The sequence below is a fragment of the Tachypleus tridentatus genome, chromosome 1 (genome assembly GCF_004210375.1).
Source record: "Tachypleus tridentatus isolate NWPU-2018 chromosome 1, ASM421037v1, whole genome shotgun sequence".
Taxonomy (NCBI): Eukaryota; Metazoa; Arthropoda; class Merostomata; order Xiphosura; family Limulidae; genus Tachypleus; species Tachypleus tridentatus.
In genome coordinates, this window is record NC_134825.1 from 29,002,936 (window position 1) to 29,016,025 (window position 13,090).

At 38.5% G+C, this 13,090-nt stretch overlaps 1 protein-coding gene across 6 annotated transcripts in view; it reads left to right on the forward strand.

Moving 5' to 3' along the window:
- LOC143244972 (eye-specific diacylglycerol kinase-like) overlaps positions 1-13,090 on the forward strand; it is a 324,629-nt gene that overhangs the window by 262,743 nt on the left and 48,796 nt on the right. For all 6 annotated transcript variants that reach the window (XM_076490645.1, XM_076490634.1, XM_076490655.1 and 3 more), the window contains 2 exons: positions 7,923-7,976; positions 10,273-10,341. In XM_076490645.1, the coding sequence (XP_076346760.1) occupies positions 7,923-7,976; positions 10,273-10,341 (123 nt within the window). The remainder of the gene's footprint in view (positions 1-7,922; positions 7,977-10,272; positions 10,342-13,090) is intronic.

The window sequence follows — 13,090 nt, forward strand, 5'->3', positions numbered from 1 at the left end:
CCCTTTCCCAAAATACCCACATCAAACATATATAATGTTGAAATAACACGGGGTTAGCAGACAAGCGGGTCAAACCCAGTTGCGCCTCACATCTCCTTCCCCAAATACCCACACCAAATATATATAGTCTTGAAATAACACGAGCTGAACAGACAAGCGGTTCAAACCCAGTTGCGCCTCCAACCCCCTTCCCCAGATACCAACACCAAATATATATAGTGTTGAAATAACACAGGCGGAACAGACAAGCGGGTCAAACCCAGTTGCGCCTCACATCTCCTTCCCCAAATACCCACACCAAATATATATAGTCTTGAAATAACACGAGCTGAACAGACAAGCGGCTCAAACCCAGTTGCGTATCCCGACACTTTTTCTAAATACCCACACCAAATATATAAAGTGTTGAAATAACACGTGGTGAACAGAGAAGCGGTCAAACACAGTTTGCCTCCCAACCCTTTCCCAAAATACCCACATCAAACATATATAATGTTGAAATAACACGGGGTTAGCAGACAAGCGGCTCAAACCCATTTGCTCCTCCCACTCTTTCCCCAAATACCCACACCAAACATATATAGTTTTGGAATGTCACGGGCTGAAGAGACAAGTGGTTCAAACCCAGTTGCGCCTCCAACCCCCTTCCCCAGATACCAACACCAAATATATATAGTGTTGAAATAACACAGGCGGAACAGACAAGCGGGTCAAACCCAGTTGCGCCTCTCACCCCCTTCCCCAAATACCCACACCAAACATATATAGTTTTCAAATAACACGGGCTGATTGGACAAGCTGTTCAAACTCAGTTACACCTCCCACTTCCTTCCCCAAATACCCACACCAAATATATATAGTGTTGAAATAACAGGGGCTGAACAGACATGCGGTTGAAACCCAGTTGCGCTTCCCACCCCCTTCCCCAAATACCCACACCAAACATATATAGTTTTGGAGAAACACGGGCTGAATAGACAAACGGGTGAAACCCAGTTGCACCTCCTACCAACTTTTCCAAATATCCAAACCAAAAATATAGTGTCGAAATTACATGGGGCGAACAAACTAACTGTTTATATCCCGTCACGGCCTTCGGTAGTAAACAGATCATTACCAATTATTTATCTACAGGTAGTCTTATCTGCTTTATCAGCTAGGAGGGAGGGCAAACAGATTTTGCGTTCTTCATGTAACAGTGAAATTATCTGAGTCTATGTGCAAAGGATACGCAACTCTTCAGTGTAGACTTATTTAACAACAATAAGGCACACTATAGAGGCAACGTGCGTGTTACCTAGTAACCAAAAAAGAGGCTGCGGCACTGGACAAGTAATAAAACCATCAGGAGGCAACGCGTGTCACGAGAAACCACCATCCAATTTTCCTGTACAAACCCAAGTGCAGGGGAACTGATAATACAGGGCAGATTCACATAGCTTTGTGACTGACTGCCGAAATTAGAATAACTGCAAAAACCTTACAAGATTTGTTGCATGTCAGTGATTTCCCTGGAGCTCGCCCGGCTGGTACAAGTTCCCAACACTCACGTCAGGAGTAAATCAACAGATCTACCAGCAGGAATTGATGGATTTTGTGCCACTAATTTGGCCTTTGTGTCATCAGAGGGCTTTATTCCAGCGAGAGTTTGCTCACATCATTGTTTAAAGCCAACTAAACAGTCGATGGGTGTGTCACCCGCTCAGTTAATCTTTGTTTCATGGGCAACCTCACCTTCTGTCCAAAGAATCTTTCTGCCAATGTGTGGCTGAACTGCTCTACAGTGGCCTAGCACTGACACGTCTGACAGTCACTTTCTACTTTGCCACAGTTTGAGATACATGACTCGTAAATTCGCATCCAGAATCCACCTGAAGCAGTTTTAGCCCCATGCTGGTAGATGTGAAAAAAGCTACTAGCCACCATGCTGGAATTCTTCGAGGCTAGGGACTCATTTTCTTTGTAGTAGCTGGCTACGTCAATCATAGTCAAGAAATATATTTAGGTGTGGCACCTGACCCAATCATGTAGGAGAACTGGAAGTCACCCTGGCACAGAGACATTAAACTTTTATTTTGGAATATGACGAAGGTCTGGAAAATAGATTTTCTATGTGACCTGCTTTGTAAACCAAGCCTGGGCAATATTTTGGGAGTCCTTGGCAGCCACAGGAATTTTTATGGCTACAATTCTCTTCCAAAAGCTGTTAATGCTATAGTATATGCCCTAGAGTTTTGTAGAATATTTGCTTTCAAGTTAAAGTTTACCTGTCGAATCAACAATGTATTCCAGCAATGCAATGAGCCTCCAATAGGCTCTGCATACCATTTCATCCAGCTGCCCAGTCGTAGGCTGGAGATTAGTTGGCCTTTTTAACATCATCACTGGAAATTGCTTGAACACGCTGCCATTACTAAAGTGTTGCCTGCCCAAAAGGACCGACTCTGTGAGTTTTGTTACTTGGCGAATTTGTAAGTTAGGAGTGCAGTGACCCAATCTTGCAGTCTTTTTGTTGATTTGATTTCACACAGGAGCTGGTAAGCATGGGCTCAGAGCAAAGAGGATCAGTGTTTTCCTGTTGTCCCCAAAAATCTATGAGTATTTATGGATTACCTATAATGTGTAAATGGAATGCTTCTGTATGCAGAGCTCTTCATTGATCCAGTCCAGGCATTTCTTTTCAGACCATCTGTTCTAGGTGGCGTGCAGCTGTTCTATAGTTTTGTTATGGAATTTGCACTCATCATCAATACCCAAGCTTGCTGTTTCAGCCATGGTACTTTCAAATCATACTTGCACTACTTTCTGTGGCTGTATCTGGCTCTTGCACATATTCCATCACCAGGGAAGGGAATGCCACATAAAGGGATGCCTTAGCCTACTGCATCGTGGCCAACGATCATTTTCGTTTGGCCTTAAGTGGTGCAGTGCCTTTTTGACCTACCTATAATTTCTTAGGGTCTTTTGTCCAACCTGACAGAGCCGCTGTTATCCTCTTTGATTCCTCCAGTAGCAGTTCCTAGGGTTCCGGCATCAATAGTTCTAGCTTCGACATCATCAGTGTCTGATTTTTATTTATGTAAAAGCGGCTCGTTTGTGTTGAGAAATTTTTTTACGTAGAGGAGCGAACAACGTTTCGACCTTCTTCGGTCATCCTGACGCTTGACGATGACCGAAGAAGGTCGAAACGTTGTTCGCTCCTCTACGTAAAAAAATTTCTCAACCCAAACCAGTCGTTTTTACAAAAATATTTTTTCTCTATAAGTGGGTTTTCTCGACATCACTGAGTGTCTGATTTTTGTTGGTGTAAATGTCCAAATTCACAGCACTTATCCATAGTCAAAACCATGGTGAGAGGCGCCAAGAACATTCCATATCAATGGTACAGCTCACATGTGGCAGTGTTAAGTGTATCCCAACAAATGGATCAATCTTAGTCGTGAACAAGCTTTGGCCAAATTTTGGTTGGGACAGGGAGGAAAGCACTGGCTGTTATTACATAGAGCTAAAGAGCAGCTTACCACAAAGACTTTGTTATAGTCATTCAAACTCGTGCTTTGTTACAGACATAGATTTTTCTATTTCTTTAACAGGCATAATGTTGACATAATCGCTGATGAATTTGCTCCAGCACAGTAATGACTTCATGCCTAGCTGGAGGTTTGCTGCCATTCGTTTGGATTACAAGTAAACTTATGCTATGAAGTTCCTGCGAATCTTCTAGTTCATTCAATAATTGGTCAGTAGTTTTGTCACAGTCATTCTTTTTCAAATGCTGGAACAGCAATGATATTAATTAAATACACCACCAGCCTCTTAAATGTAATATGTTCAGAGAATCCAGCCTCAAGACCCCAAAATTAGGGTTTGAGTGATAAGTAGGAATGCTTCCCACATGCTTAACTTAAGCAAGCACGTTATAAGCTGCTGGATGATCATTCATTAGCCAAAGGTTTGCATGCTTTGTTTCTGCAAATATTATCTTCCCCATGACCCACTCATCTTTTATGGGATAACATTATTCTCATGGAGACCGTCCTCGCAATTTGTGCAGTGAAACAGGGCAACCAAGCATGTTTTATCCTAGAGGTCTTTTAAGACCAAGTTCTACTTTTGTGTGAGTACCCACACACTTCGCTGTGCATGATGGATGCTGAAGGACAACTTGGAAAGGACACCCGTTTTCTTTGCTAGAGCCTTCATTGCACTACAGTCTTCATTTAAGTACAGTGTCAACCCACTAGAAAACAGGTAAAGGAATGCCCACAACTAGTCATGAAGCCACTATTCTGGATGAACTATGTAAACTTTGGAGTTACTACATGGCCATGGTTAGGTTTGATATGTCTTGTTGTATCGGACAGTGAAGCAGAGGATGATGATGTACTGAAAGACACAATGGTAGGGCCCTCCAGAAGGTCTCAAAATAAAACTGTTTTCCCACAGTCTTTCTGACAACAGATCCTAGTGCAGTAGGGGTCTTTGCAGAGGAGCACTGAGCCATTCTCACCAAGGTGCTGACACAAAGTGGTCGTCTTCAGTGTTGAGTTGCACATCCATGATAATATACAGGTACATGTTCGATATGTCACCTCTCTCAGCCTCTTTGTTGGTCTGAATAATGACACCCTTATTTGTATTTTTTACCGAGTGTCCACTGTTGTGTAGCTGGTTGTCATTTAAGGTTTGTAAGTCAAGCCTCAAAGTGCTGATATGTTTGCCTGCCTTTGCTGTAGAGCTGGTTAGGTACACCTTCAATGGTCACCTCCACCTTGGTGATCTTTGGATTGTAAAAGCTCTCATATTCTGTGGCTCATGGGGCATCATTGGCTTTGGGATTTTCATATCGCATGATAATGCCCTTCATAGACTTGGCAGGCCCATTCAAGTTTATGTCCTACAGCTTTTCACTTGTTTTTGGTCAGCTTGTGAAGCCATAAGCCTCAATCATGCAGAATGGCTATGTACCCAGCATATTGGTTGCAGACCATCCTCACAAGCTCAAGTTGGGCAGCCATGTTATACTCCAGTGAGATGTTTCTGATTCTGTATAAGGCTGACTCTTTCCTGTGACCCAAAGGACTCTGCTGTAGTCAATTAAAGGCGATCTCGTACTCCAACCTGTCTCCCAGGGCTGTTTGGTAGAAGGGCATGTAAGAATCCAGGAACATATACTTAAAGTGAGATATATAACCAGCTGCTATAGACCTTTGTGATGGCCTGGTGTTCTATCACCCCTGCCTTTTCCTGTACGTACATGCAGATTGATGGCATTTCTGGGATGTTGTAGTGTTGATATCATGGCATTGTGCATTATTGCACTATGTTGCACTTTTCGGAATGTTATTGTAGTGTTAGTACACACCCGAGTCATCAAAGTACATAACCTCATTACCTTGTGATCTTAATTGTGGTTTTGTTCATGGCTATGTGCAATGGTGTAATTTACATCAATTGACATGATAAATATTGTGAAGGCCAGGTGAGTGGTTCCCAGGACAATCATGTTATGAATTTCGAAAGTTGTAGAGCAGACCAAGAGCTGCTGGTTCTGAACAAAAGTGGATGATTTGCTTGTAATGACAAATGACTGGCGAATCCCCTTAACCCAAGTGAGTCTTACACTGTGTAGTTTCGGTAAAGTTTGCATCCATACTAAGCTGAAGCCATTGTTGTATTTAATCCACTGTTGCTTTTATTCGTTATCTTCAGTGAAGCAGAACAATGGATGTTGTTAAACTTTGATCTTAATGCAATTACCCTAGAGGAGGGTGATAAAATAGATGTTGACAACGAGAATTAAAACAGTTTTACAGACCCTATTGGTCCATTCGGAACGACGACGGAGGCTTGGTCCGCCGTTCCCATGGGAATGGTAGCTGTAGGCACAATAATAGCCATTGGTCTCCAACAGGAGATGCCGACTATAAGGTGCTCCCAAAATAGAATCAGCCATGGTTCCTCCCACACGAGGCATAATCCCTTAGTCTTTATGCCCAATGAGGTGTAACAACTGCCACTGCAAACCTACCCGTGACTTGAGCTTTAGAGCAAGAATGGCAAACCTTTGGTACTCTCAGCAATAGCCAACAATATTGTGAATAGTGGTGTCAGCATGATTGATCCAGCAGAAATTGTGGTTTGTAGATTGGAAGTGGAAAGGGAGCAAATGACTACTTCCCAGGCTGTTACAACTCTCCAGTCAGTCAACTGGATGGAGCAGTAGCAACTGCAGACAGTGTCAAATTTCAGGAACTGGGGCAACCTGCCTTAGAATCTTCAGGTGCTGTTCACAAAATTAGAACCATTCTCACAGATGCCGAAATTGATGAGATCCTTGGTACCATGTACAACCCCCAATAAACCTCCATAAGCTTCACAAGTTAATGTTGACAATCTCATCAAACTTTCAGTTGTGGATTACCAGATCAACCTAGAAAAACAAAAGCTAGGTGAAGCTAAATATGCGTTTACTCGATGCCATATTGAAAAATGTCTTTGCAGTCTAGAAAATGAAAAGGCAACTCATTTGGCGGTAATCTCCACTAATGGCAAAGCATTTTACTTCCAAATCAAGTAGATGCATAAAATGATCAGTTAAGTTCTTCAATGAAGACCACTCTTGCCGAGTGCCTTCACAGACTGTTCAGGGGACAGAGGATCACAATTACTTTCTTTCTCACAGCACTGGGTTTATCATATAAACCCTGATGCTTGCACTCGCAGTTGGTGGTGGTGTTATCCCTGCAACTTTGACAGTATCTGCAGAATATCCTATGAGAAAGGCAAGTATTTATTCAGAACTGCCAGCAGAACAGCCAATGGGGTTGGCAGGTAGCTAAGCACAAACACAGGCTGCAGCTGATAAGACTCCTCAAGCAGCAACTCGAAGATGAGAAAGAGAAGTGTGCTGCCCTTTACAAAAACACCACTATGGTGTTAACGTTGAAGACGGCGTGGGCACTGCCCTCATCAACGCCAGTATGGCAATGGGTATCGGCGGCTTCTTTACACTATTACTACCACCCTGGTTGTTTTCTGGGCCTGGAAGTGGCAGCTCTAGCTGTGGCTAGCCAGTATGTTAGTTGCTGCTTGGCTGTTAAGGCCATAATGCATCGTGAGATTCAGATGCTGACTGAAGCAAAACTCAACACAACCTCGAATCACATGTCTCTCCACTAGGTGACAGCAAAATCTTGGAGCAGGAGTTTATATGTGGGGAGGTATCACCAGAAGAATAACGAGATCCAAGCTGGAACATGAAAAGCCTATGACGCCACACAGCTGGCTGAGGCAGCAAAAAACGAAGTCATAAAATGTGGCAGGGTTGGGGCAAAGGCTTCATTCATAACAAAAGCTGGCTTTACCATGAGTTGCTACTGTGTCTGGAAGGTGATAGCCTAACCAGATACATCCCCATAATCTCTGATGCTCTACGTGTTCTTTCGTCAAGAGCCCAAAGTTACATACGTTTTTAATAGTCCGGGGCGTACATACATTGCGCGAGGTATGTCTACTTGGAGCCGTGGCGGGTCCAAGAACGTTGGGCTGTTCTCCACCCTCTTCTGCTGGAGAAATGTGGTGCGCCTGAATGAATGACGTGTAGATCACGGGGCTGTTGGTCATCCTTGGTGTTTTATATTTTATAAGTTTGTGATAGCGGTACATACGTAGTATGAGTTTTATCCACATTTTTGTTTTTGATGACATGACAATAATATTACTAAAAAGTGAGCCTTGTACTTTTTAACTTAATCTGTTTCAAGTTTAATCGTCACTGAAAGTATTCATAAAGAATATTAATTATGCATACATACTTTAGAAATAGTGTTTAAAGTGATAACTTGTCACTTTATTAAGTCTTTCCCACAGCGTCTACTTAATATGTAATTAACAGTGTTTTTATTTTATTTGTTTTTCAGAAGTTTTATTGTAAGCCAACGTTCAAAGATGTTGGAATAAGGCAGTACAGAGAGGTAAGATGTTTAAAATCATTTCGTAGCCGCTAAACTTACGGTATATATCTGGATAATATTCTTGACTTATTTATTAAATAGCAAAGACTCCTTTGTGACTTTTTGACTATACACCACCAGACTCTATTTAATATATATACACACATAGAGCGTTCCGACCCAAAGATAATTATGTAGCTTATAATTGATAATGTATTTATGGTAATTAAATTGAAATTAAACTGTACATTACATCAATTATGGGAAAGTTAAACTCGCAAATGTTCAAATTAAAACCCATCGTTGTTTACCCTGTTAAGGAGTCTGCGTGCCACTTTTGTTGGTTACCAGATTATCGTGTTATCACCTAAAAAAAATTAAAATATTCGACAAATGCAACTCAGTATATTCTGCACCTCAAAACAAGTCAATAGATTCAACATATGCAATTATGTACCTACTTTTGGACCACTCTGTATATATAAATATAAATATTCCTTATTTCCCTTATATTTTTATTTTATTTTATTTATTTTTCATTTTTTATGTTTATCTTTTTCTTATTCTTATTTTACCTTGGGAGAGTAGTCACTGTTTGCATGCAGGGAAGAGTAATATAGATGTGGGACGTTGTGGACTTGAACACCCACATCTCGCTCTCCCAAATACTAAAGTTCTAATATTTTCATATGAAACTAGCGAATTGGGGGTTAAGACTGATAGACGGTGTATCTCCACCGCAATGGAGCCCGGCATGGCCAATTGTGTTAAGGCGTTCGACTCATAATCTAAGGGTCGCGATTTCGAATCCCTGTCGCACCAAACATATTCCCCCTTTTAGCCGTGGGGACGTTATAATGTGATGGTCAATTCCACTATGCGTTAGTAAAAGAGTAGCCGAAGAGTTGGCGGTGGGTGGTGATGACTAGCTGCCTTACCTCTAGTCTTACACTGCTAAATTAGGGACGGCTAGCGCAGATAGCCCTCGAGTTGCTTTGCGCCAAATTCAAAACAAACAAACAATCCACCGCAATGTGAATCCAAAACCTAGGATACATTATATAATCCCACGTCGTAGCTTTTACCCTAGGATTTTTGTTTTAAATATGCAGCGTATTTGGTTAAATTCTAATGTGTTTTGTTTACGGCTTAAAAATTTATGGTTACAATATGTATATATTAGCTATACTTTTTAACTTTTTAAATATTTTCTTTTAAACGTCCAAACTGAATCATTTTGTTTGTTTGTTTTTAATTTCACGCAAAACAACACGAAGGCTATCTGAGCTAGCCGTCCCTAATTTAGCAGTGTATGACTAAAGGGAAGGCAGCTAGTCAATACTATCCACCGCTAACTTTTGAGCTACGTTTTTACCAACGAATTGTGGAATTGACCGTCACACCCCCACGGCTGAAAAGTCGAGCATGTTTGGTGCGACGGGAATTCGAACCCGCGGTCCTCAAATTACGTGTGAAGCTCCTTGGCCCTGAATCTCTAGTTGATACTCGAAAGAAATCTTTAAATCATTTCCATTTTAAAATATGAATTTAAATCTGTGATGTGTTGTAAATTAACTTTAAATTATTTAACAATTTAGAAAATATTACAAACTGAATATATTTTAAAATTTAGACTAGAATTATATTTGCACGATTTCAATATTTCTTTTCTCAATTTCTAATTTTCGAACGCCAAAAAATCGTGGGTTTTTCATGGGAATATTATAAAGCAGCGAGAAAGGACTTTGTGATTTTTTAATTTGGTAAAGAAACTAATATTGCAATTCTTATGATAAATATAAAGAAAAGGAAAACGACCAAGAATTCTAGTAGCCATATTAGATGTCAGAAATTTCATATGACACCTCGAAATATCGTCTACAATCGTTCATAGGGATAATGCATTATTTAAAAAATGCTTATGATTTCATCTAAAGTTAATGTGGTTCAGAATAAACCATTGTTAACATTGTACTACCCAAAGTAAATACACGTTTAACAATAAAGTACAGCGTGAATATTGTGAATAAACAAAATGATTTTAAAGTCCTAGGTCATATTTTGTTGTTCATTGTATAAAAAACGATCATTTTTGCATTCCTTAAAACTTCTGTCAGATGAATTGTTAATTTGTTTTTAAATTTTGTATATATATATATATATGTGTGTGTGTGTGTGTGTGCCTTTTTTTCTGTTCGGTTGTTAAAATGAATAGATTCGAAAAAGCATATTGCGTCTGTAGCTGTTCATTTAACACTGTAGTTGTTATTCATTTATAAGTTGGTTGCTGTTGAGCTGTTTCATTTTATATTTGTAGCAAACTGTGATTCACCATCATTGGGTCCATCGGAGACAGCAGAAAGGTCGCTGTAAACAATGTGGAAAGGTGGGGAAGTTCTAGTGTAATTATTGTGAAAGTGTTGGAAAGTATAGTTCTGAATTAACATGTAAAAAAGAAGAAAGGTTTAGTTGTTTGGTAGGATTAATTTGTCATTAAGATTTCAATGACATCATTTGGATTTTTAGTAGTAACATAATATGCTCTCACACTTACACCTTTTGATGTATACAGAGTAATATTTTCTTCACACCTATGTATTTTGATTACTGTATTGCAATATGTTCTTCAGATCTTCACGTAGGTATACAGTGTAATATTTTCTTCACACCTATGTATTTTGATTACTGTATTGCAATATGTTCTTCAGATCTTCACGTAGGCATATAATGTAATATTTTCTTCACACCTGTGTATTTTGACGACTATATTGCAATATGTTTTTCAGATCTACACGTATGTATGTAGTGTAATAGTTTCTTCACGTCCATACCTTTCAATTAATATGTTGTTCGGTCCTAGTTAGGTAGTAGTAATTTATTTGAACATTAACCACACAAAACTACGTCCAAGTCCGCCTGTGATAATATACATAATTTGCCTTTATTTGTGTTGGGCATGCCACAGATTAAATATAATATTAAAACACATTAAACTATGTGCTCTGTATCGATGTTTTATTTCTGAACTTCTACTGTTTATGCACCGCTTTATCATAATTTGCTAATCTGTGGTTAGTTTAATTCGTGATTTCCTTAATAATTAATCAATAATGAATATATTTAATTATAATATAATACTAATGAACAACACTTGTTTATTACAAGCCTTTTCAAGTTTGGTTCATTAGTATTTAAAATTAATTATATGTTTTGATAAACAATAAGTACCTAACTAATGTTCAAGTATTGATATTTGTATTTTATTTACTGAAGTCCTTATAATGAACTTATAATTATAGAAAATGTATTGTCGTAAGGTGTCGTCAATCTATACTTGTATCAGACTGTTTATGTTAGGCTTTCTTCTGTCCATCACTTACAAGATCTAAAAGGATTTTTCTCACGATAAGAAACCTTGACAACCCAGACTTACAAAAACAATGTATAAATAAGCTAAACATCTTCCTGTAAACAAAAAGAACGGGATATTACATTTACAAAAATAATATATATATATATATAGCAAATATCCTGCTATTCCACAGGAAATTGGGTAAATAAAAACCCCAAACCTAACACTCATTCCACAATATCGTTTAGAGCTGACAGTGGTCTATGTATTACTAGAAATGACAATAACGTCAAACAATTATTTCTAATAACACCATTCACAGAGAAACAACAATCACTTTTAGGCATGACCTGTCATAGTGATTAGCCTGCTCAGACATTCTTGTTTCATGAACCGTTTCCGGAGAAACGCACTCCGCTCTATGGAGCGGTGAGCGTACTATGAGAGTGACGATCGAACTGAACCGTATAATCAAACGATATTAGCCCAAGAATTGGTTCTTTACTTCTTTTTATGTGAATGTTGCCGCTAGTTCTCGTGACAATAAAAAGACGAGGCCAAATATTCCACATTTTTTTGTCTTTAACTTGTTTCATTTTTATATCACATTTTTTTACAGAGCTTACTCTTTTATATAATTTAGCTCATTTATGATTTATGATATAAAATCGGTATATAGTTGAATCCTTTATTCTATCTAGTCTGGTGTTGTGTACCTAAATTGATTTGATTAAATATTACAACTTGGGTTCTCATCAAAATTTTTAACGAAAACTTGAATTTAACAGAAGTGTATTATTATCTTTTCATAATACTTGATTTATTCAAGTTATGGACTTCAAGGGCCACAAATGTCTCGGGGAAAAAAAACAGTAATCTTAACACTTCTAAGCAGTTCATTCCTAAAATATTGATGAAGTTATTGCTTTAATGCAACAGAATGCAAAATAACCTAAGGATATTAGAATTACAAAAATAGAATGTTATGGTGCAATACCTTACATATGTACACGGAAATAAACAGTGCTTGTCAAAACTGCAGTTGCTTCAAAATGTTTAATGCTTTTTGATACAAAATGGTTAGGTCTATTCTTTACACATGGTGGTCCATTTAAGTATTGTGATCATGATACTACGAGAAGGAAAATGATAAAATAACAATATTTGTATTAAATGCTCATTTCTATTAATTTATAAAATATATAATTCATTCTGATATGATATATTATTTTAGAATAAATAGTACAAAATTCCACCAAACGAGGGATTCAAACCCCAATGTCAGGAGAAGTCCCAGCGTCTTAGAACATTATCCAGTCTCAGGTTTAGAATTTCTACACATCATGTGGCTATTACGTAAACAGTTTGAATCGAGCACTAACGAAATTATGAAACATCACATATAAAAATATTAATTAATGAGCCACAGGTGTCAGAACAGAAGCAACCCCTAGTTCAGATTCGTATGCACAAATACAATTTATTTTAGTTATCATTTCCTTTAGTTTACTAAATGTTTTACCTCTTCAACGACGAGAACATACAGAAGAATAATTGTACAACGTTTTGACAGTTTATTTCTCTTGCTGTTAAACAGGCATGAGATTGTTGTTTTAAAATGGCGTAAGAGTGCTTAGGTCTGTTTAGAAACATAAAAATAGTGTCATTCCAGCATTTGAAACATCTACTACAGTATTTCTGATTTAGATAATAGATTTGGTCCTGTGTATATAGAGAGTCACTTCATCTTTCTAACTTGAAACTGTTGCCATGCCTACTGAGA